This window comes from Pungitius pungitius, chromosome 9 (assembly GCF_949316345.1).
Source record: "Pungitius pungitius chromosome 9, fPunPun2.1, whole genome shotgun sequence".
NCBI classification, from domain to species: domain Eukaryota; kingdom Metazoa; phylum Chordata; class Actinopteri; order Perciformes; family Gasterosteidae; genus Pungitius; species Pungitius pungitius.
Window position 1 is genome coordinate 5,182,944 of NC_084908.1, and position 26,575 is coordinate 5,209,518.

At 44.3% G+C, this 26,575-nt stretch overlaps 1 protein-coding gene across 3 annotated transcripts in view; it reads right to left on the reverse strand.

Annotated features, from left to right (window-relative positions):
* The window catches only part of pax5 (paired box 5), a 42,271-nt gene extending 24,095 nt beyond the window's left edge, over positions 1-18,176 (reverse strand). For 2 of the 3 annotated variants that reach the window (XM_037471791.2, XM_037471790.2), the window contains exons 1-4: positions 12,126-13,411; positions 5,504-5,669; positions 2,168-2,365; positions 1,477-1,541 (exon numbers count right to left, since the gene is read on the reverse strand). In XM_037471791.2, the coding sequence (XP_037327688.1) occupies positions 1,477-1,541; positions 2,168-2,365; positions 5,504-5,669; positions 12,126-12,168 (472 nt within the window). In that variant the 5' untranslated portion in view covers positions 12,169-13,411. Of the gene's footprint in view, positions 1-1,476; positions 1,542-2,167; positions 2,366-5,503; positions 5,670-12,125; positions 13,412-18,042 lie in introns of those variants that run through there. The other variant, XM_037471789.2, reaches the window with a different exon arrangement.
* Positions 18,177-26,575: the final 8,399 nt, after the last annotated feature.

The window sequence follows — 26,575 nt, forward strand, 5'->3', positions numbered from 1 at the left end:
TCATTCCTCGGGTCTCTTATCTGTGCCCCTGTAAGCGGACATGGGGTTGAGTGACAGTATGGTATCCCAGGAGGGACAGAAAGGTGTGGAGACAGACATCCTAATCCTCTCTCCCAGCAGACCCCCCAAACACAGAAAGACAAGACCGAAAGGGGAATTCGGAAAAAAAAGAAACGATAAACCAGAGGATCAAGGTCCCCCCACCTCTGTCACTCGCTCGCTAACGACAGGGAGGGAATAATGAATGCATATCCCTCCTTTTCCCATCACTTGATTTAGCACTTCAATTATCTGATTTTCCTTTCTCTTTCTTTTCACTGTTTCTTTTTTTTTTTTTTTTATCAGACGTAACGCTTTTATTCCGCAAATCCAAATGTTCAATTTTCCGCCTGGGAGTGGGACCCATTTATCTGTGTAATCTGTGAGCGTGTGTGTGTGTGTGTGTGTGTGTGTGTGTGTGTGTGTGTGTGTGTGTGTGTGTGTGTGTGTGTGTGTGTGTGTGTCTGGGTGAATCTAGGTGTGTATGCATGTGTGTTTGTGTTAAATGTGTAAAAGGCAGGAGTCAGGGAGCAGTGTGTGTGAAATTAATTTAGATTAATAGACAAGCGATTATGAAGATATGAGCGACACCAAAACACAATCCACTGCAGGGCGAAGTTAGGGAGAGGGAGGGAGGGAGGAAGGGAGAGAGGGAGAGAGGGAGGGAGACAGTTCCTCATATCTATTTGAACTCAGAGATATTCATCGGGTAAAGGGAAATAACGTTTCCGTCATAGCTGAAAGTGATATATTGCTTCAGTCTGTAACAGGCTTAGAAAGTACAAATGAACTGTCAGACCGTGTTAATGAGTCAAGGGTCTGTGGACCGGGAATATTGATTTATATCATTTTGTACATTCATCAGTTTGTGTACTCCATCGTTGTTGCAATCCACCTTAAACTGACAAAATAAAACATGGCCAAAGTAACACAGCAAAACAACAACATTTCCCTTTGGTTCTTGTGGAAAAGGGCAGAAGATCCGGTGGGTTAGCAGTCTGCTTTAAGGCCTCTGTCATTTGGCTTCATTGTGTGATTTAGGTTTATATATTACAGAACAATTCATCTAATGAACGCATGCCAAACCCCATCACCTCTTGTCGCCCACACTTTGTCCGCGTTAACAAGCCTTGCTTTGAAGGAGAATTAGGGAGCACCTGCAAATGCTTCATCGTGATGTCCCTAAGCTGGACGAGGCGGCCCTTTAAGAGGTTAACAACAAGTCCTTTCCTTCCCTCCTCATCTTGATTGAAACATTGGAGCAAAGACCTCCTTGGGCCGCGACGTTTCACTCCGGGTTAAGGTTCAGAATCTTAAATACGTCTCGCGGTTCCGCACTCTGCACTTGGGGCCCCGGAGAGATTCACACAACAACGGCTCCGCTGTTACGATGTGCTCCTGGCGGTTGGAAACGGGATTTCGTAGCGGCAGACCTACCCAAGTTGTGGGCCGACACTGAGCCGGTTTGGCCGGGCGGCTGCTGCACCTTTGTCCGAATGATCCTGCAGGAGGAGAGAGAGGAGATATTAGTGTGTGTGTGTGTGTGAGAGGATTCTGAGTGACACAGAGAACATGACCATCGTGGGAGCTAAGCAATGTGTGTGTGTGTGTGTGTGTGGAGTGGCTGAGGCTGACATGGCAGAGGGGCCTCACACTTCCTGCTTGGCTGCTCATGCGAGCCTTTTCCCTTCCTCTTTCCTTTCCTTTCCTTTTTTCTTTTCCTCCCCCTTTTTTCCTCCCCTCTCATGTCCTCTCCTTCCCTCTCCCTTCCTTTTGTGTGTCTCTCTGTCCGTACCCTCGCACACCTTCCATCCCCTTTGTTTGCCTCCTTTGCTCACTCCTTCTCTCTTATTTCACCATCCGTCCCTCTCTCTCCCTCCCTCTCCCCCTTTCTCTCTCTCCCTCTCTATCTGCCTCTATGCTCAAGGGAAAGGCTTGTCATTGTACCATCGTGTTGAACCACTGAGCTGCAGCCACTTCATACATATGGAGACTGGGCCTCTTTGTCATTCTCTTTTTCACAAGCACACACACACACACACATAAAACACAGCGTGTTATATATCGCTGTGTGCTCTACCTGCTCTCAGTACCTGTTGCTACAAGTTGATGCTCGGGGAGAACGTACCTGTTGATGGAGCTGACGCTGGGGACGCTGTCGTTGTCGCACACTCTCTCGGCCAGGAGCCGGTCCCGGATCTCCCAGGCAAACATGGTTGGGTTTTGGCGTTTGTAATCGGCGATCTTGTCGACCACTTTGGGAGTAGCAACCTTTGGTTTGGATCCCCCGATCACCCCGGGGCGGATGCTGCCCGTCTCGTAGTACCTGGTCACAGAGGTTGTTCCATTTACAGAGAGAAGTGTCAGAGAGAAGCTGCTTGGGAGCACGCTTCAAAGAATGTGTCATCTCAAAAGATCCAAAATGGGACAAAAATCAAAATAACATAAACTGGCATAGTTAGTTTTAAACCTCTTTCGGTCTTTGATCACATGATTACAGATAGAACCTGCTGGGTTCATACAGTTTTTAGTCCCTCAAACGGGGGCACTAAATGCATCTTAAGATTTGGATCACTTTGTGTGGATTTGGACATTGCCTCCTAATCTATTTTTTGTTGTTGCTTTCTTTCAAAAGATGTTTTAACCCTCAGAGTTAGAAAAGGAAACTTGTGTCTTTAACAACACAGCGTTACATTACATCGTTTTTATTCGATGCCTTTAAATATTGGTATCCTGGCGGCCTTCATTGGAGGGGAGAGATTGTCTGTTGTTTTCTTTACCTGCCGCTTTACTGAGAACAACCGATTCAGAGAAAACAATTATTGCCTTGAGGTCAAAATGTTAGTAGAAGACAATTCAGTGTGCGGCAGTCCCTTCGTCCAACGACCATTAGAACCAACAGTTAGATCCCAGTTAAACTGAACGTGACGTCAATATTCATGATGTTTGACTCGTGCCGTGCTGCCAATTTTTCTTTTCCGCTTTCACATTGTGTCAGAGATGAGGGTGGCACACACACACACACACACACACACACACAGATTCAGGCGTTTCGTGTCCACCATGGCTATTTCATGAATGTATTTGCATGCAGAAGGTGCATGGGTGCAGGGGGGAGGCAGGGGGCGTGGGGGGGGTTGGGGTGACAGCAAATGTGCTACAGAGCTTGGAGAGAAAAGGGGGATGCTGTGTGTGGATGCAAGCTGTCAGTCAGTCTTAAAGCTCTCTCTCTCTCTCTCTCTCTCTCTCTCTCTCCCTCTCTGCACCGCTGTAGGTAGAGTTATCCCTTCCCTGAAGATGTATGCTCCTGTAAATGGACGCTTCCTAGTCTCCTTGTGTGTGAGTGTGTGTGTGTGTGTGTGTGTGTGTGTGTGTGTTTTGCCCACGTTGACTATTCTGGAGTTTAAACACAGCCAAAGGAAAAACAAGAAACCACGAGAAGAAAAAAAAATCTATTTCCAAATGGAAAACTATTTAAATTACTCACAGAGGAATCATAGGTGAATAAACGTGTGTGGTTATTGATATCCGCACAACTGTGAGCTAACGCAAACACACACACACACACACACACACACACACAAGAAGCAGTAGAGTTGCTGTTTTTGTTCTGCCGGCACTAGAGACACAGAGAGGAGAGGATAAAACAACCCTCCCTCCCTCCTTCTATCCCTCGATCCCCCCCCCCCCCCCCCTCACGGTAACGCTTCAGTGAGTTGAACGGCCAGGACAGGGGGAGCGAGAGAGAGGAAGACAGAGAGAGAGAGAGGGGCAAGGGAGAACAATGAGCAACACATTTTTTTATATAGCTGTGGGTCGTTGTAGCTAATCCTTCGCCTCCGTCCCCTCAAATGGTCTCTCTGTCCCTCACCCTTTCCCCCCCCCCCTGCACTCTGCTTCTTCAAAATGCCTTTCCCCTTTTCGATTGTGTTCTTGTCCTTTCTTTCTTTCTCCAACTCACTTCCTTTCGTTTTGGGGGGGGGGGGGGTCAAAATATGACACTTAAATAAAACACTTTCATTTTGATGGTAATTCCCCAAAAAGTGATGAATCTTTTTCCTTTTGTCTGTCTTTCTTCTCTTAGCATATAAGGATATAGTCTCAAATTTTAGCTTTGAAAATGGAGAAAGGGAGACAAAGAGGGCGTGAGGAGAGGCAAAAAAATATTCAGAAGGGACGGGAGAGAAATACAAGACGCCGAGAAGACGAAGGGCAAAGGGTCGAAAAGAAAGAATTAATGAAGAAGACGAAGCAAGTGAGAGGACAGCAGGGTGACAGACATGAGTCAGTGTGACCCAGAGATGCTCACGAGTCCCAAAGCTCGAGTCCGAGTCGAGTCTGAAGTCTTTCGAGCACGAATCTCAAGTCGAGTCTGAAGTCACCGTGTGTGCGACTCGAGTCGCACTCGAGTCCGAGTCTCAAACTCGAGTCCGAGTCTCAAACTCGAGTCCCCATCTCTGATGTGACCTTACAAGGGCTGAGGTTTGACAACAGAGAACTACAACTTCTACTACTACTACTACAACTACTACTACTACTACAAATACTACTACTACTACTACTACAACAACTGCTACAACAACAACTACTACAACTTCTACTACTACTACTACTACAACTACTACTACAACTACTACTACTACAACTACTACTACTACTACTACAACAACTGCTACAACAACAACTACTACAACTTCTACTACTACTACTACAACTACTACTACAACTACTACTACTACAACTACTACAAATACTACTACTACTACTACAATAACTGCTACAACAACAACTACTACAACTTCTACTACTACTACTACAACTACTACTACAACTACTACAACTACTACTACTACTACTACAACAACTGCTACAACAACAACAACTACAACTACTACTACTACTACAACAACTGCTACAACAACAACTACTACAACTACTACTAAAACTACTACAACTACTACTACTACTACAACTACTACCATCATCATCCACCTTTACACACCTCATCCTTCTTTATACACCTCATCCACCTTTACACACCTCATCCACCTTTATACATATCATCCACCTTTACACACCTCATCCACCTTTACACACCTCATCCACCTTTATACACCTCATCCACCTTTACACATTTCTTCCACCTTTATACACCTCGTCCTTCTTTATACACCTCATCCACCTTTACACATTTCATCCACCTTTATACATCTCATCCACATTTATAAATTTCATCCACCTTTGTACACCTCGTCCATGTTTATACACCTCATCTTTTCTTATACACCACCACATGCATATACCTCAGCCCATTTTATACATCTCCACCACCTTTATACACCTCTTTAATGCTTCTCATCCACACCTATACAGCTCAGCCATGTTCATCCACCTCATCCACCTTTATGCACCGCCATCACTTTCATACAGCTCAGCCCTGTTCATATCCCTGAGCCGTGTTTACCTGCCCAGTATCTTGCTGACACACCCGTGGCTGACTCGCAGCTGGCGCGAGATGTCGCAGGGCCGGACCCCTTGGTGGGCGAGTTCCACTATTCGCTGGCGTACCACGTCTGGCAGGGGCCTGCCGTTTACAAACACGCCTCCAAGCTGGTTCACCCCGCCGTGTCCTGGAGAGAGACGAGATGAGAGGAAGACACATCAAAACAAGGTGATGGGTGAGCGAGGAAGAGAGGAATGCTTTCCTATGAATTAGGTTACAGGCAGTAAAATGAAGATTGGCCAAAGGAAGGTGTGAAGTGTGACCTCACAGATCAATTCTGGGAATTTCCGCAATTTACTGCAACGGTCAGTCAAAGGCCCCGTCGTTTCCCTCATTACAATATTAAGTTTTCCAAACTCTGGCTAATCAGACATAATCATCTCAATTCTTCTGATCCATCCGATCTTCTGTTAAATGAATAAAGCCAGTGTCGTAAAGAGACAGATTGATAGTTAAGACCACTTTATCAGTGATGTTGACATAAACATCCCTCCCAGTGCTACACATTCCAGACTGAATTTATAGCCTCCGCAATCGTTTTCGCTCGCTTAGTCGTATTTTGCCCATGGAGGAGCTTCCTGTCTGTGTTCATTTTGTGATAATTCGTTGGGTTTGATTAAGAGAAAATGAATAGCTTGAGCAACACTGCTACTGGTGTGATTTCTCTCCCGGTCACGGATGTTTTTAGCTCAGCATCACAGCGCCGGTTAAAACTGCTCATTTTCAAGCGGGGCAGAGCTAAGACTTTCAGTAAATGAAGGGATTCTATTTTGACCAAGTAGCCCTTTTTACTTTAGGATAACAAAGAATACAATTCTGTTGTTGAGATTGTTATGAACTGCTCTTCTGCTATTGTGAGTATCAGGTATAAGACATCTGCTGCCACCTGCTAGTTCAATTGAAAAACATCTGTTTAATGTTGACAGATGTAAAGTAGCAATAAGAAGTGCTTGAAAGTGAGCAATACGGTCCAGATATGCCATCACTACATGGGCCATTTCATATCTCAATAACACTGTCACCCTATGTTGTGTTTTCTGGTAAATGCCTGTGTGAATGGAATACAGATTTAAAGTACCGGTACTGTGTGTTTTCTCAGTGATTGAGACCTTTAGTGCAATATAACAATTACAAAAAGGTCCCAATGTGACTCATAATGCAAAGTAGTAGTCTGCATTTTCTTTTATTTAGAAAGTACATAATTGGTTAACTTTATTTGTTTGCAAATCGTCCAATTCATTGTTGAGCACCAGACCTAGAGCCTGTCCCAGCATGCACCTGAGGAGGGGCAGGGTCAGCAGTCAGCCTACACAGCCTATAGGAGTTGTATATGTATTTATATATAAATACATACATACATATATGGATCCTTGTACCGTCTATCGTCCGGTCCCCAATCCAGTGTGTTTACTGTACATTTATGTATCTAACCAAAGGCAGAGTGTAAATAAACCAGATTTTCTGCCACATAATCCACTGGCTTTTGTATTACCATAGTGATTATGTCTTTAGGGGAAAGACACACACACATGCGCACATACACACACACACACTAATCCTAGCTGTGGGGGTAATAGATTTTAAACACATTACCCCAGCAGGGATACCCCTTTAAACACAAAGCTGTCCCCTGAACCTATCCCCCTGTCCTGTCCTTTCCTCCATCAGCATAAAATAAATAAACATAGACACTCTCACACACACACACACACACACACACACACACACACACACACACACACACACACAGGCTCCTTCCAGCTCAAATAGAAACACATCCAACACATAAAGTCAACAGTCTCACTCTGTGAAATCAAACCGATCTGCTTCCAAGCAGCGGGACGCAGCCGGTCACTCTGTCCCTCTCCCACTTCTTTATTTTCTGGAGACAGAAGAGGCCTCATTATGCAGATGGAAGCCGTGGCCGGCGTGATTTCCAAAAGCAATCGCTCTTTACAAAAGACACCAATATGTAGACGCGGCCGGGGGAGTGCACAGTCTCCTGGCTCGGGGTCTACATGGACAGAAATGCAACGTACTAAACGTCCGGTCTTCTGCGGGTTTGATTTTGAGACTTTTTTGCTCTCAAGCTCTCGATTTAGCAATCCATCTCTCACACTTTATGCAAAACTAAACACCAAACTCGGGCATTTCTCAGTGAAGTTGAAACATGTTTGGTTGAGTGATTTTTGATGTGTGGATATTTCTGGGAAGCAGTGCAATGAGCAGTCTCTGACTGAAGATGCTCCCTCATGTGGAACTGACCACATGGTCGGAACTGCTTTACAGATAATCCAGTGGACGGGGAGCATCCTTCCAGGAACATCTGCTGTTTCAAGAGGGATCTGTGAGATGATGCAATGCTGATGCGTTGTCTTGCCTTTATAACCTAGGCAGCTCCTGGGCAAGCGCTTGTTTATGACCTAAAATCCCAGTTATCAAAGAGCCATGACGGGTTTTACAATCTGAACTGACTACTTCTGTTTTTTTTTGACAGTGTGGGATATTTCATTGCTTTGTGATAGTTGAGAGACGACTGGGAGGTTGTCCAGCGTTGTCGTTGATGGTCAGTGGATTCCCACTGTTCTTGTCATTTTGTCTCCTTCTGTGACGTTCCTGGAAGTCCTAACTGTAACGTCCCACTTGGATCCGAAATCACTCTCTCACACACTTATTCACGTTCGTCAAAGAAAGAACCAGCCCACTGACCTAGATGGCCATCCTGGACAAACACACACACACACACACACACAGATACACGCACACACGCTCTCTGTGAATGTTTTGTACAAGTGTGAAGGCGTTATTCCCCTCCTCCTTGGCTTATTATCACGTCCCGGAACCTTTCCATGAATAAAAGCAGCGGGTTTTTCTTCCTTCTTTGCAGAGTCGTTTATGGAAGTCGCCTCCTCACCAAAGGTACCTTCCAGAGGAGACTCCTCCGCCCCCCACCCCACCCTCGCTTTCTCTCTCTCTCTCTTCCTCTCCCTCTCCTTCCCTAAGATAAGAGTAAATGAAATGGTCCCTTTCACTCGTCCTATCTGGGCCTGGCATGAAATACGCCTTGCTTTGTAAAGAGATGGAGAGGAATGACTTGTGACCCACAAAAAAGCGCCCTGATAACTATTTATTCACTTATCTGTGTATTTACTGTTGGCATTAGACGTTCAGACTCTCACCATCCTCGGGGTGGGTGATGGGGATTATGTGTTTTAAAATGTATTTTTTTTTCCCCGAGCCCATAAATATACTGAGAGGGAGAAAACACAATATCTTAAACCTTCTATAAAGGCATTTATTTATCGGCCACTGAGGCTATAGTTCTGTAAATAAGCAGCATTACAGACCACGTGCCGTGCGTCAACGACCCAATTTCATCTTCAAGTTTTCAATCATTATTAAAAGGCAAATGCACCAAAATTGCTTCCCATTTTTTCGGGAGCTCCAATCCCCATTTCTAGATTTTTGTTTACATTTTCTGAGAGAAGACAACGGGGCTGATGTTCCCTCACAGCTGTGGGAGTTAATAACAGAGGACCAGCAAATCCTCCGCAAACAAATCAAAGCACTCGCTCCTGGAAATTCAATCAAGGTTGGCCAGCTCCTGGTTTTTGTTGCAAATTATACAAAGATTCTCCCAAATGAGTATGGGGGGGGGGGGGGGGTCGGCTTTTAAAGGTGATTCTGTAAAAGCTGACTCTCCAGAGGCTTCATCTTCATCTCGGATTAAAAAACAACAGAGAAAGGCCGGGCTCATTATGCAGTCCCCATGTTGCATTTCACTTATTTGCCCTTTATGGGAGCCAACTAGAAATCCCAGCACCTCCTCAAAGGTTTGATTGATTCACTGTTTCCGGGAGGAAAATAAAAAACAACAGAGATAAAGCAGTATATATTCGAGCTCCCCCATCCAGAAAATAAAGTCTATTAGTCTCTCTCTCTCTCTCTCTCATCTCTCATCTGCCTCGTCACGGGCTGACGACTCAAAAATAAAGCAAAAGAGAAGAAATCACCACAAAACGCCACCGGTCTTCTCTCTGTGTCTCTTGAAAAAAAAGAGAAAGAAAGAAAAAGGAGGGGAACTAGAAATGACTTTTGCCCGAGAACCTGTTTGGGAAGTTGCCCCGCGGGAATACTGATGAAGCACATTTCCTCGAGCAAACGGTCAAATAGACCTGCGAGGTGGCCCAGCCATCCGTTCCCCACGAGTTGTCGTATTTATTTATTTATTTATTTATTTCTGAAAGGTGGAATGATTCGTATTCTGCAAAGAGTGAGTGGTGGACTTGTGTTAATCAACGGTTGGTCTTATAAAAAAAGGCTTGTAATAAACCGCTTTACAGAGACTCCTGTGGGAGAGAGAACAAACCTTTCTATTAAAACGAATGAGACTTATTTGCTTCAAAACAACACTGACTTGGTTTTATTTCCTACACCTGCGGTTGGGATGAATGTGTGTGTGTTTTGATGTAGAAAATGGTTGTAGAAGAGGTAGGGCCACAGCCTCCGCTGCTCAGTATTCAGCATGCCGCCATTACCATCACAATACATGATTATGAAATGCAGCTCATTATCATCACAATTACCTGCTATGGATTTCTTTTTTTGAACATCACCGCTATGAGTTGTTTCTTATGGCTGAAAACACGCTCCAAACTTCAGACCAAGTAAATAACGAGCAATGTGAACCAGGTAATATTTAAAAACTTTTTTATTGCCAACCTAGAGGACTGTAACAACTCAAAATAAGGAAACTTTGTACGTATCAATTTTGCTCAAGACACATCGAAAGAATTATGTGTAAATAACTATCCGCTCTTAGGGGCTGGCTTGCGCACACGCACACATTTTATAAAATAGAAAAGAAGAATTACAACCAACTCACACACACACACACACAGGAATCCCACACAACTCCCCCCTCTCTCCCTACCTTTAGGGTGTAATCGTTTTAAAGCGTCTCCAGGCTTTGACATATATAACTTTAGCTCCGCTCACCGTCAGCAGCGCGCTTCATTGGTTTTGGCGAAACTGCAACGAAGAGGAAACGTGATTCGTTCTAGTTCTCGCTTTTTTTACGATGTGCGCGCGTTCGCGTTTGCGTGTATATATATATTTATATATTATAAAAAATATTTTTTTATAACAGTGATGTACATTGAAAAAAAGGCAGCGAATGGAAGTTGAAGGTTGAGACGTACATGTTCTTGATTCAATTATTTCTTATTACTTGGGCCCCTGTGACGGCCAATCGTTGGGTTGATTGTGGCCATTTGATGTTCATTTCACATTTGAAATGTGTGCCGCATTTATCTGCGCTGGGCAAAATGACCGAAATAGTTTGAAGAAGTATGTAAATGAACGCTTGTTTTGGGTATACAATTAGGGAAGTGTATAGTGTTTGTAGCATTATAAATACAAAGCAGGACCCCCCCCCCCCCTCCTCCTCCTCCTCCTCATATCCACGCCATGTCCCCCGAGCACCTGCACTGCTGCTGAAGTGTCTTTGAGCAAAGAAGGGCGCCGCTCCGACCTGCTGGGCCGTGAGAGGAGCAGCTCCCCGCGGGGATCAAGGCGGAGTCTCGCCTTGTTACGGGCGCGTGAGACAACGCAGAGCTCAGATCTGCTTCCCGCACACCTGTGCGCCAGTGTCCAACCTGGTTACGATCCAGAAAACACCGCCGCTGTTTGTGGATCGAGTTCAGCTTTTAGTCATGCTTTGTTACCACCCCCCCCCCCCTCACCCTCAACCCCTCCCCACACCATCTCTCTACCTCTCTCTCTGACCCCTGCCCCTCCCCTCCCCGTCCCCTTCAAAAAGGAGAAACGCAGCGAACAGCCGCGCACACAAGACACCGACACAATTTAACAAAATATAGGCAAACTTCACTATTTGAAATGAACCACTCCGACTCCCCGCGACCGAGCTTTAGTCAAAATACACCTGCTTGTTAAAATACGGCAAAATACTGCAAAATTGAAGCGAAGGTAAATTATCAATATAAATACAACAAATAGGCCCAACACCTCTGCATCTATTCAGATGTTATTTACTGCCAAGGAATAGACATGTCTTTAAAAGTCATTAGACCAAGCAGCCTAATACATCATATAAAAAATATGGGAGGAAATAATTAATTTGAACAACAAATATTTCCAATCAAAGCTGTATTCAATTTTTTTAAACACACACAAATATTAATACATAATTTACTGTGTATATATATAACAATGAATTCAGATTAGTTATATATCAAAATGCAATTTGCAAAATGCCCATGCTTGAATTATTTCAGCATTGTTTAAGACGTTTTCGTGTCCATTATTTAGGACCCAAAGCGAGGCTAGTTCAATTTATTTTTCACAGTTTATCGTGCAGCTGAAATCTATTGATGCACATGCACACATAGTTAGATGTGCATGTGTGTGTGTGTGTGTGTGTGTGTGTGTGTGTGTGTGTGTGTGTGTGTGTGTGTGTGTGTGTGTGAGAGTGTGTGTGTGTGTAGAGGGGAAAGAGAGTGTGTGTATGGGGCGGGGGGTCAGCACACTGCAGATGGGGAGGAATATAAAAGTGTAAACTTACTGTGCATTGCAGCAAACGGGTCGTGTTTACAGTGAATCTCCATCGTTACGGCGGAGGGCTGCTGAGGGCCCCGATTCGGTGTACAGACGGGTCTTAAAAAAAACAATGGCCCCCCCGGACGCCCCGCTTCGGACGGTGACTTCACTGACACGCCGTGACCTCCAGTAAATGGAAAGGGGCTTCCAGATCCCTTTAGAGAGCGGGTGTTTTTTTGTTAATTAACAAAAAAAATGTTTTTAAAGTATATAATTATATTTAAAAATAAGATTTATAGAAAATAGGATGGGTTTTTTTCAGGTTGAGGGGAGAGAAGTAATAGCGTCAGAAATGGGAATCAGAGACGGGCTCCCTCCCCATGGGGACGGGACACCGCAACGGGGCTCCAGAAACCCGAGGAGGGAAACGGCAGCGATGGAGCTCATTCCCTCAGCTGCTCGTCTGCACAAGTCTCCTCAGCCAGAAGGAGGAACACATTCAAACAAAAACACGAACGAAAAATATGGTGGGCAAACAAATAGGCTCCCTCCCTTTTCTCCTCTTCTCGCTCCGCTGGCCGTGACCCCTGAACTGCGACTTAGTCGATGAAGAGGGTACCGGCGGGTTGGGGGGAGGGGGGCGTGAATTTTCTCCTTTAAGTCTATTGCAATATTTAAAAAAATGTAGAAATTAAAAATCGAAAAAATTAAAAATATGAAGTTTACAAATCCACGGTTATTTTTCTTCCGGCGTGTTCTTGTTCTTGTCAGAAATGGTCGCAGGTCGCTTTCACGTCGACACTTGGTATTCTCCCATCAATAGCGCGCGAGAGCGAATGACTGCTCACATCTTGAAGTCTCGTATCCACCAGGGGCCGAAGAAGAAGAAGAAGAAAAGAACGAACGTAGAACAGCGGGGGAAAATACAAAATAAAAAGTTGTTATCCTGGGAGAGAGGTGAAAGGCGGCTCTGGCTCACTCTGTTATCTCTCCCCCTTCTCTCCTCTTCTCTCCCGCTCTCTCTCTCACGCTGCGTGTTGGTCGGCACTCGCACCACAAACGTGTTCGGCTCCGGCTTTCTGTGTGAGTTTCTTGTTTCTTCGTATAAAAAAAATAAAAAAAAATCCCAGTTCCCCTAAAATTCAAAAGCTATAGTTTTTTTCTGCGCTCGCGCCTGAGTCCCCGACATTTACACGTCCAAAATGTTGGTCTGTAAATATGTACATAAACAGGTTTTCCCTCGAAGCGCAAGGAAAAAGAAACTGCGGGCGCTGCGGGGGTCCGACGGGTGGGCAGCACGCCGCGTTTCAGGACCTGCTCTCGTGCGGACAGCGCCCGCGCTCCCAAACCCCTGGAAGCCTAACCCACACGCGCCGGCCCAGCTGCCCGTCACTCACAGCGGGAACAGCCAATCGCTACGCGAGAACCGCCCCCCTCCCCCACCCGCGTCACCGCTTCTGACGGTTTGGAGGGGGTGCGGCGGAACGCGCCAATTGGCTGCTGCGAATCCCCTTGGCCAATGGCAGCCCCCGCGGGCATTGGCCGTCCACCAATGGGGAGGCTTTGGTGAAGCAACGCAAGAGGCTGGAGGAGTAAATGATCATGTGTTTAATTTCAATTAACAAAGTGAAGAAAGAAAAACTAAACGCCTTTGTACCCATTTGCACTCAATTTATTCATGTCAATATCAAATAGCTAATTAATTGAGTATTACTAAAAAAATTAGGCTTAGTTGCAGCACGGCTTTATAAAAGAGTGGAACTTAAACAGGTATTGTCCCTCTTTCACATGGAGGGAAAAACAGTAGGGAGGAGTACAGGGAGGCAGCTCTTAAAGGGCCACCGTATTTTGAGCATCCGGATCTTTTTGTTGTTTTCAGGCCGCCAGAGCTGTCAATCTTATGAACCCCCCCCCCCCCCCCCCCCCTCCTTCAACACAATGCTAGAAATCTTTAACTTGGCGAGAATCGACAGACAAACGAAACATGAATTCACTCATTACTTAATTGATTCAGGACTGCAGACGGAAGTTCTAATGAAATGCAATTTGCGAGCTCCCCATCTACTCCAAACTGAGAGAGGGAGCGAGAGGGAGAGAGAGAGAGAGAGAGAGAGAGAGGGATTCATTACGTGTTCGTCCCACCTGATTTGAGAGGGCATATCTGAGCCTCGCCCCTGTAATATTAAACACACAAATAGCCTAAAGCATGAGGCAAATTAAAAAGGAAAAGTATTATTTCCCCTGTTTTTCCTGTTTCTCGACATTTAATCATTTCAGGTCCACGCACGAACCTAGATGAGAACAGATGTATAATCGCATGTACAACAATTCCATCATTGAAGACACATAATGTGTTTTGGGAAGCTGGTGGTTTAAGTGCTCGCCATGAGCTCCGACAATAGCGCCTCAGAAGTCTGCAGGTTTCTCCTCAGAGGAACGTACATGTTTGATGTACCTCAAGGCAACGTTACTGAAAAGGTCAATGTGTGATTTTATTGAGTCTATTTCATGTAGGATTTTATATTTGTAGATTTCATGCTTATTATTGTTTTTCTGTCCATAACATGCAACTTCAACTCAACTGAACAATTGTTTATCTCCTTATACAACAAGTAATTCTTATTCTTTAGTTTTTGTAGTTTTCTTTTCTGTTTTTATCTAGAGACTGAGACGGTTTCCTTGGGGTTTTTGCTCTTTCTCTTCAGTGGGAAAACCACGCCACAAGGGGGCGTTCAACCTTGGGTGTGACGGTGACGAGCGCGTGCACGCGGCTACACACTCGCGCAAATAAACAAACAAAAAAAAAGACCCACGGCAACTTGGGCCATCGACACACTTAGTTAAAGAGTTAAACAAATACTTTAGGTTGGGTTCAAAGCAGTCTCAGTTGGCGCCATAGAGAAGCGGACGTGTGAAGCACCGCGGGCCCGCGCGGGACCACTCATTCAGTCATTTGATTGATCTGTGAAATAAACTACTCGGCTCCGGAAACCTCATACATGGCTTCAGAAATATATCATCGTTGAATCCACGTCGTTCTTCACAATCTCACTGGTGTCAACCGTTCCATCCCTCGTTTATATTTTCCATCTGTGTACTGAAGATTCGTGATTTAAGGCCTCAGATCTGACTGACAGCACGGTGATTCATTGTTTTTTAATGATAAAAGGCAGCGCGGATAAAACATTTAAAATTGAAATTGAAATATGATATTCAGACTTGGATCATGCAACAAGGAAATATTTAGGCCCTAAATCCAGAAAAGGAGGGAAAACATGTTGTAATAAAAAATGGAAATGCTTTGATCATTTATATTATATTACATAAATGTTCTACAAATGATCAAATACGTCTTGTTACGTTATGTAACAGTTTAGCTTATTCTATGTTTGTATTCTATTTTGCATTGACAGAGTATTTTGGATCCGGGTGTCTCTAAACAGGCAAAAAGCCCAATATATCAAATATTTCCTACTTCACCTGTTTCTCGTTCTGCATGATGCTCACTCTCTCTCACAGCCTGTTTTTTTGTATTTATTGAGAAAAGACACGAGCCACACAAGAAGTAAACCGAGCCCCTGTCTCTCCGATTTGCAAATTAAATACATAAGCAATTAAAATCCCCCCAAAAAGAATCCAAACACAATCAATCATGTATACAAATTGTTGTCGCTTTAGGCTTGGAAATTTTGAGGAAACGAACTTCCATCAGGAAGACTTTAATCCGGGGTCCAAAACCATTACCATATTTCATTACCTCTCCAGTGTTAAAGAATTCGGGGGAGGGGGGGAATGGGCGCGCGGGCGGGGTGGGGGTGGGGGGTATACTTTTTTTTAACATTAGCAAGAATGCGGTTGAGTTGCGATGATCATTGGAGGCAAATTGGAGGAAATGTTGTCGTTTAAATGCTCCCTCTTTCCTCCCCCTGCCAGCCCTCATCCACCATGAAAGCTTCGGCTGTTTTGCTTTGCTTCTCTCTTCTTATTTTTATTTTTTTGACGCCCCAGCCTCGAAACGAAAAAAAGCAATGAAAAATTAATAGCGCATGTTAACTCCACCAGCTCGTTTATTACACGCCGGCTGACTGTAAACATAATGAGAAAGCTCACAGTATCTCTTCTAAAGTTTTTATTCGCTTATGAATTAGATGCACACACACACACACACAAGCTTTTTGCTTATACACACACACACACACACACACAACATATGGTGTGAGAGGGAACTCCTCTCAGGTCTCTCTTGGCTCAAAGGGACGAGCTGGAAATTGTTTGTCTCCATGCAGGAACAAGGCCATAACATCACCTCGTCCTATGTAGGGGCACTTGAGGTCGAAGCGGAAGCAGACTGTATGCCAAGTGAGGTCATCTCTCTCTCTCCCTCCCTCCCTCCCTCCCCTCCCCTCTAATTCGCCCCTCTGTCCTCTGGATCTCTCTCTGTCTCTCAGAGCTCCTTCGGCCCGCACCTCTCACGCACTGTGAGGTATGTTAGGTACGTCAGGACTTGGATTAACTTTTTGCAGGTGAAAAATGTATTTTATAAAAATAGATCAAAGCTAAAAAATGTCCTTTAAGGTCTTACTTAATTTTTTTTTCTTCTCATTTGTAGAATAATAATTCAACTTCCCCAATCTTGTCGTCAGATGGGGACAGAAATGGCGCCCGGGGTCTTTGCGCAAGGCCAACCCACAGGGCGGGAAGAGGGGAAGGTCTGCCAAAAAGCCACGTTCGCTCTCTCCTTTGTACCCCGAGCACGTACCTTAAAGTGAGAGCGAGAGGCCGTAGGTACAGGCCCCCGGGCCCCAAACCGCCACACGCCAACGCGGGGAGGGCCCTCCTTTGAACTCTCCTCAGTGGTTAAAATGTTATTATCCAATTGCTACAATCCTAGTTGCATCTACCGTTAACACAAAAATACTTTATACAAACGATGTATTCTTTGTTTTACCAACCAGGGGCATTATTCGATGACAAATTCACGCAGAAGGCCGGGCGCGAGCTCATGTATTTCGCAGACACTATTTATGCCGCCGCACTGTGAGAATAGATACGCGACAAACAGCACCAAATGAACTCAGCCCTAATTAAAATGTGTCGTTGCACGTATAAGACATTTCCACAGTAACAGGCAACGGAGAGCATCACAAAGCCTTTCTTTCTGCCTCCGCGCAGTGGAAGGAACGTCCCCCTGAGATGGGATCACCTGCCCGCCGTTTCTTAATCACAAACGACGTTTTATCAATGCAGACGCAGCGGGTGGCGGTATGAAATGATGTGATAACCATTGGGTGCCATAACGAGGTCGATGGTCGGATCCATCGTTGTATCAGAGCCCCGCTGGTTTATGAAAATAGGCCCGCGAGAGGTTGACCTGTTGAATAAAGTAATGCAGGGAGGTGACAACGCTTTGGGGAGTGATTCAATTTGTGGCCCAAAAAATAGATTTTAGTGCTCAAATGTCACAGTTCTCACAGCACATATTGAATCAAATTAAGAAAGATGACCAAACATCCCTGAAATATGTGACCAAATGTGTGCGCACACGCAATTGCTCGTCCCTGATTGGCGGTGCCAAAGAAACCCGCGCACATCCGCAGTCCTCTTTATTATAAGGACCAGTCAAGGTGCGCCTCTCCCAGGGGACGGCGCACTGACCAAAACGTGAGTCGGACCTGACTGGAATTGGTGCCAAAGCAAAACCAATACGTCGAATCACACCAGTGTCTCATACCAGCAAACAGAGCCAAACAACTGCACATTTAGACAATAATAAAACTCTCAATTTAAACGAGCAAAGAATGTCTTAAACAGCTCCAAAGTTCCCACAATCGTGACATTGTCCAAAAAGAAGCCATTCTCATATTTTGACCGCCACAAAAAAATATATTCAACAAGCAACACAAAGGGTTTAACTTGGTGAAAGTGAGCGGGTGCGACCCTACCTGCTCTCCCCAGCCGCAGCGCAGGACTCCTGGGCCCCTGCTCCATGTTGACCGGTTAGAACAGGGGGAGGCGATAAGAAAAAAAGGAAAAGAACAAAAACTTTTTTCCTGTGTCTTCCTCTCTCCCCCTCTTTCTGTCTCACCCCCCTCCAGACACACACACACACACACACACACACGCCTCTCTTTCTCACTCCGTCACGGTTTTTTCTCTCACTGTCTTTTTTCTTCTTTTTTTCCTGCACTACTTTTGGGGGCCAGTTGTAGGTTGAAATAATTCGACCCTTCCGCTCCCCTATTGCACTCCTTGCAAGTGCTCAGTCAGCTGCAACTAAACGCTTTAGGTGGCTTGGGGGGGGGGGGGGGGGGGCGTGAAATGATCACGAGTAAAAGAGCCGCTCTCTCAATGTGCGCTCATGTCCTGTCTTCTTCCGCCCCCCGCACGAGCTTGCACACACACGCTCTCGCTCACTCACACACACACATACACACACATGCAGGCTTACACTTACACACCACATATACATTCACCCATCCCATGCCCCCCCCCCTCCCCTTTTGCTAGCATCTGTTACCAAGTTCCACTTTACTAAACCTTCCCGCCCGCGCTCTCCCTCTCTCCTCCACTGTTATATTCATTCTTCCATCGAAGTTGGATTCTTTTCCTCTGGGGGGCATTGGATGAACATTGGATGCCAGTGTAGTCTTTAATTCTTCATTGTGTCCAGCGTCCTTACAACAACTTCCCCGGAAGCGCGTTCACCAACTTGTCTCCTCCCCTGCGGGCATTTCACTTGTTACGCACGGCACGCTGAACTTTACGCATTACGCATGGGATGAAATGAGCAGGTGCATTTACACAGTCAGACCGTAACACTCCCCCACCCCACCTACCTTGTTGTTGGGGGAGTGTGGTCCTCTCCTCCTCCCTGCTTGTCAATTATGCGCAAAAACCAAAAGCGGATAGTTCCGGTCTTCGGTTCCCGGTTCTTTGCACCTGTGGCGAGTCTCTAACCTTTCATTTAAATACTCATTTGCCCACTGACATTTTCCACTAATTGTGATACCGGCCCTTTTGTTCTCGTCCCCATCGACATTTTCTTTCTCCGGGAGAATGATGACAGTCGATATTTCCTGTGTGCTCTTATATGGCTCTGAATATTTAGCAAAATAACCCAAACTATTGAATCCGACAGAAGGGAGATATTTTAGCAGGCCAGTTGTGCGCACGTGCATTAAGCTGTGCATTTGAAGCGTGACCCGGAAGTGAGTGAACTCTTTGAAAAGAAGAAGAAAAGACGGCTTCGTTTTCCCTCTTTTGGTGTAAAAGTTTCGGCTCCGCAGGATGGAAACGGACCGGTTGGGAGAGTGTATGTGAAAAGGACGGGACAAATACAAATGTAATTTGGGATACCAGAGGGGGCAAACAGATCGGAGGTGAAGGAGGTCTGACCTCCAGGCGCAGAAACAGCCCCCGATAAATCTATTAACCTTTAGACTGCTGTAAGGGATGCGTCAGCTTACAGCAGGGGGTGATGTCGCCGACCGGGGGGGGGGATCACACTGCACACTATGCTTTCTGTAGAATACAGCTATAGTTATTAGTCGTAGTTAACTTCACGTTGTCACTTGGGGGTTTGCTGAAGGATGCGTGAGATGTATGTATATGTTAAGGTATTACAGCTGGAGCCTGAACTATTGAAATATGCTATCTTGAAACAGATCTTGAATCATCGGCCGTGTTGCCTCATTTTCCTCAATGCCTTAATTCTTTAAAAAATAATAATAATAAATCGCAAACCCAAAAGTTGGACCTGTTTCATGGCCATTCTGGCGGATTATTTAACGAATTTCTTGAACGCACAAATTCGCAGTGGAGACTGAATACAATTATTTTCTATCGAGCTACTAGAATAAACCTTTTTATGTTTTGCAAGTTTGAATGTTCATTTCATTCCTCTTCTTGTGCCTCATTGACAAATGAGTCACAATAAGAGGAAGAAGACACAAATGTGTCTTTATTAGAAAGATGAGACAATTAACGAGATTAATAAAAGCCTATTTTATTAATTAATTGAGCTTTTTCTGGTGTCAACATGAATTTGAACAGTTTCTTGATATGAGCAGCACCACATTGGAAATTATAAATGTTTTATTCTAAAATATGCAATATTCCTATTTATATATTATTATTATTTTTCTTATTCATGTAACAAATATTACTATTATTTCAAATAATAAGTGTAATAATAGCAAATTAAAATTTCACAATTTCTGCAACACATTAATTCATACATTTCTTCCCTATTTTGAGGTTCAGTGTCGGCATATCTACCAAATATTTATAATGATTTTAACTTTCATTGGTCTCCCGCAGCCTCCCGGGGAGGTGTCGCTCACATTTTGCCCTCTCATCGCCCCCTCAGAGACTTAGTTTAGATATTAATAATTTCTTGTTTGTTTTTTCAACCCCGTGCTAATTAATGTAATGAGTATGAGCTGGTGGGGTGTGTGTGTGTGTGTGGAGGGGAGGGGGTCGGTGACCCGAGATCTGACCGAGCGGAACCGGAAAGAATCGGTGCGAGTCAGGCGAGAAGTGAAGGGACGATTGGAACAATAAGTATAAACCCTAGACACCGGCGGGGGGACCTTGTGTCTCCCTGGGACACTGGTCTCTGGGCCCTCGTTTACATTTTACATTACGGGGGGAAAACTGCAAGGAGAGGCCGTTCAAAAGGCTTCAGTGTGCTTTCAATGTGTCAGTGGCTAATTACATACCTGGCTGCTCTGTTTGGAAATATTCTGAGCAGTTATTGAGGCAAAAGATGGGGGGGGGAAAAACATGCCCTCAAAATGTTACTATATCATTTGCACATTATTCCGTCAAATTAAAATGTCTCATCTTGTAGAATTACCCCTTTTTTATGTGTTGTGGTATTTATGATATGATATTATTATAGACAATACATTATGGTATTATTATTGGTGCATTTAATGAAGTTTACATGTGACTTCCTTGATATAAACTCATCGCATGTTTTGTACGCTAAACATTTTGCACAATGTGAACACAGGGTAAAGAGTTATTTAATATTTACCCTTTAAATGAGCTTGTAGAAAATGTGTATATCCAGTTTGGGATATTCATTTATGATATGCATTCACATAAATCAGCTTTGTTCAAAAATGAGCAAAATTGGATCACAAAAATAATATATCTCAAAATTCTTATTTTTAAATCTCCAAAAAATACCACACCTCTGGTTTAGCTTTTTTATCCTCATTTAGAAAATTCAGGCGTTGAGCTCGTTGTGTTCGCTGCCATCACTTGTCCTTCACATTTTGTGCGACTAATTTTTAAGCACTTTGTAGAATTAGTAATAATCCTTCCCTTACTCATCCAGAGGGTGATGTTCCTGACACTGTCTCCTTTTTTTACACTAACATGTAGAACCACACTTTGATGACTGGGTTGCAGCGCTGATTGAGCTTATGGCCCTTCATGGAGGGGACACAGGGCTCCTGCTCCCGCAGGCACCGCGGCTCCAGGGCGTTGCTGTGGAGGGGGCCCAAAGGGCCACGAGGGTGGATTGAGAAATCGGACGCATTATTTGTCCATGAAACACTATGTGACACAACACGACAACTGGGGCCATTTGTATGTAAAAGGTAAACATTTCAGCGTGACAATCGGACAAGAGGGGACAAGGCTCCTGTCAATGTGGTTTTTACACTCACCCCTGAGAGAGAGAGAGAGAGAGAGAGAGAGAGAGAGAGAGAGAGAGGTGTAATCGTGTGTGTGTGTGTGTGTGTAGAGTTTCTGTTCACAAATTCAATCCCCATAGACACAAGTCACTTGGTTCGGTCTGAAAAGGTGTCGTCAGGCTGGTTCTCTTGTTCTAGTCTTTTTCCTGCTGAAAGCACCGTCAGACTGTTGAGCTCACGGTTCCACCAAAAAGTCTTTTTCTGGTGTGTGTGTGTGTGTGTGTGTGTGTGTGTGGGAGCATGTGTGTGGAGGGGATCTAGTCTGGACTGGCATTTCATTCATTTTTTTTTAAAGTGGGAGTGTCAGACAACAATAGATTTTACAGGCTGTCTAAAATCTACTGAGTACAAAAAGTACAAACAGAATTTGGTGTTTTCCTATTGTGCTGCACGGCGATGCTTACCCACCGTGTTTTTGGGCAATGTGACCCCTGCAAAATGAGGCGCTGTCTACCCGGGGCCCCTCGTCACAGGTGGGACACCAAGAGCAGCTCATACAAAGAGTGATTCTTCATCTCAAAGTGTTCCTTTGAAGTTGGGCACTTTGATGCTGTGCCGTACACCTTATGAACGGTTTCCCTGTGAGGCAGCGACGTAAACCGGTGAGCGGGACGGTTTCATGGAAACATTGGTGAGGCACGGTGTTGAATTTCAGACTAGCCACACTGTAAGTCATTTTCAACGGTATCTTCCGGTGTTTCATAATAACTGTAACAAGTTAAATGTTTATGATTAACAGTCACCCCAAGCGGTGGGATTTTAGGATAATGTGTCTGTACTGAATATTTTTATTATTCAAACTGTTCATTGCCTAATCATCACTTTTGAGTGACAAGATGTGACCGAACGTAAGGAGTAGCTCATCACCTTGTTATTGCCAACAACCCTCTCCCCTTCACGTTGCCTTTTGTTGTCTCATCTTTCTGGATTTTATCCCATTTAAATATTTTCTGTTTCTACTTCAACACAGTTTCCCTTCAAATATTTATCTTGAAGAAATGTAATAAACTGCAACAGTTATTACTAAATAAACAGCAACATTCTGGCATATATATCGTAACGGTTATCCTACGGTAAGATACCCTTAAAAACCGTAGGACCGAGGACAACAAAGCTACATTAAATAATGTGAAGAAAAGACCCATATTTTGCTCAGGATTTGCAATCATGTATTTTCTAAGTCAGTCCCTCTCTAAAAATACTGCTTGTCCATTTTTGCAGTGTCAAAGCTCCGGGTGTTGAGCAGGGAGAGCCATGTCCCATATCAGGCTTTCTTAACAAGGCTTTAAAGAGAAGACATTTCAACATTTGAAAATGAAACCAAAGAGATATTCTGCTACAGAAGTTGTGACAAGCCATCCCTCCCCTCCAGCTGTGTTCTATCACTCCCTGCCCGTGAGCTCTTCCACTGATTAGTCCATGCTCTGCTTGGCATATTAACTCCAGAATCCACTGAATCGCTCTAATACGCCATCGGTTCCATATCCTGCAGGGCTATTTGATGCCACGATATCTATTAATTAATACAACATAAAATGATGATGCTAAGCGACTGTCGACAGAGAGTGTGTGCGCCTGTGTGTGTGCGTGTGTGTTGCAGTGGAAGAGAATTCTGTATTTTATGTGGAGTGTGTGAATGACTCTGGCACAGAGGGCCCCATGTGGGTGATGCATGGGAGCCATTTTTGTTCAGAAGCGCTGATCCAGGGCGAGTCTTTTTTTTTTTTTAAGGGAATTCCTCCTGGCCGGCTGCTTTGATGCAGGCCGGCTGGTTGTATTTACATACATACAGTGAGAAGGAAGCCCAGGCCAAAGGCAGACGAGGAAGAGAGTTTTCTTTTTTCACAATTAAGAGAAGCTGACGCGACCAATTACTGCATGCAAGCAGATGCTCCACATGCCTTATACATGATTTGTTGGGCTGTAGCTGACTTATAATTTAGGTGTTAGAATCATCTACTGACTAATTTCTCAATGAATCAATTGTTTGCTAGCCAGACTGTCAACAAAGAGACAAATAATGTTGATAAAATTGCACTTTGCATGATGAAAGGTATGCTGTCTTATCATCTTTTTTTTTTAACAAAACCAGAAAACATTGTTTCCCAACTATTAGATGAGTCCTCTACTGTTCCCATACAACTGTCTTTGGGTTAGATCATGTCCAGCGGCGTAGCACCAAATTCTGGGCCCTGTATACTCTCAATGTCAGTGGGCCCCCTACACATGCCATTGTACGATGCGGGTTAGCAAAGGGCCCTCTCCCTAGACGGGGCCCTGGGTAGTCAGGTCCACTTTTCCCCCCCACTACTAACCCTGATCGTGTTCTCAGAATTCACCAAAGAAAACAACGCTTTGTGCCTCATTTTATCTCAGCATTCTCCAAAGTCCTCTCAAAAGATCTAAGCCGAAGCAATAGCAGCGTTCAGGACACAGTTTTAGTCTCCTGACAAGTACATTTGTACACAAATGACCATCAGTTTGCAGAATATTGCCAATTCACCGGAGCAGCTGACGTAAATCCCGTTTTGATCAGGCGCTCTGTGGAAAAGGCGTTGGCCGCAGCTTCTGGCACGAAAAAGAGAGCCGGATGCAGAGGACATCAAACGGGAGCAATGACATGCTTCTTTTAACTCTTTCTCCTCAATAAAGATCATTGGCCAGGCAGAACCGTCCCCTCCTGGAATGTGTGATTGTCAAATCAGGGGGACTTTAAACCCCCTGGTCCAGGACACTCCATCCATCTTCAACACGCCAGTGGTCTGGATGCTGGGAGATGAACCGCTGAACCAGATGCCTCCATTCAGTCAGGCATCCTCCACCTTTCTTTTAAAAGAATAATAGTAAATACCATCAAATGCATGGAACCCAAAATCAGGCAGCCACATCACAATTTCACGAGGCACTGAGGCATCCCAAAACCTGCATCCAATTTAGTGAGATATGGGGAGCACAGAGGCAGAGGGCCCCCATATGCGCTTCCCAAAAAAACAAAACAGATGCAGGATATTAAGTGTGTGTGTGTGTGTGTGTATGTGTGTCAGATGTATACAAGAGGTGATAGTGCTGAGACATGAGGTGCAGCCTAACCTTTTCGGAGGGAAACAATCCAACTCTGTGATGGCCTTTTCCCACGTTGACACGCATGGAGAACCCTCTGGGATCAGATGGCATTAACCCTCTGATTTCATATCATATATGCCATTTGCCCGCCGCCACGATGACGCCGATGCCCAGAGTTGGATATACAGAGTTCACAATTACTCTTACGGTGTAGAAGGGATTCTTATGAGTCATAAATAAGACTGATGGCGATAGCCAGTCGGTTGAATGACATTTACATATAGATTTACATTCCCATCAACATGTAATACTGACACAGGGCCGGCAGATCCATGCTAGTCACGGGCCCAAGTTCTGACATTTCAAAGCTAATATTTGTGCCTCATTGAGGAATGTAAAAACACCCTACATCCATCGAAATGACAATAGTCTATGTAGTGAAACAAAGTGTAGGGGCCTGCTGGATCTATTGTCTGCAGAATGAGACACAATGCCTCCGAAGTAAAGCAGCCAACTATTCCACGTCAACTTCCATCATCATATTTTATAAGAGGTCCTGTTTCACAATAATGTAGTTTCAGAGTATTCTATGAGCTCATATAACATGAACAACCATAATATATTCCATCACAGAAGAGTAGAGTTCAACCATTTTGATCGCCTGTTTTTTGGGGGGGGTTTTTGCAAGTGTGTCAGAGGCTTTTATTAGATGGTGATGTTAAATAGAGCTGAGAGGAAATTTAAAACGATAAATATATAGACGTTAATACATTTCCATCATAGAAAATCGAATTACCTGACAATGCCACATCCTCTGGTCTAAATAAATAGGCCCAAATTAACTCACTGATCCTCACAGATTCTGGTCATTACGTGTGTTGGAAAAACCTAATGTTAATGTTGTGTCTAGTCACTACAGCTTAGACAACGGAGATTCTGTCTTCTTTCTCTCAACAGAGTTACATTGTCTCTAAGGTTGATTACCAGAACTTGCCCAGAGCCCCCCCCCTCCTGTTTCAGTATGTTTATCTTCCAGCTAAATATTTCAGTACCAGGGGTTGAGTAGCCTTGATGCATGACTTGTGTGTCAATTCTGCAATTGCAGAATTATTATTTATTAAATGTCCTTTAATATTTTTCACCAGTGTTGAGTAAGGATTTTTCAAAAAATGTGGGGCAACATTTTTAACAATGTTAATCCCACACATTGGGAATAACTCGACATCACAGCAAAATTATACATAGGATTATTAACGCATCGCAATCTCATAAAGGTGCATAGAAACACTCTCTGCCCCTTCATGAACATGGAAGGTAATGCATTATAAAAAAAGATTGGCTGAACGTTTGAATCTCTCTGACTTTTATACTAATTCACTTCTTCAGCTATTAGCTCTTGATAACACTCTGACTCTGTTAGAAACAGTTTTGTAAAACGGACCGTAATAAATGAAATAAATAAATTAAAAGAACAATTTAATAATTTTTAGGCAAAGGAACTAAATACACTCCCCAAAAGTTAAAAAAGCCCCATGCGTTTGTGGAGCCTCGGTTTGGAAGAGGTTTGTGGTTCTCAATAGGTCCTTAGCCTCGTGGGATCAGTCTTTCTAAACTGCGGACACATTTTCAAACGTTGCTGCTCCGATTCAAACTCGAACCAAACAATCTTTCGGATCGAGGCTCTCTGGTCGCCACCACAGGTCCT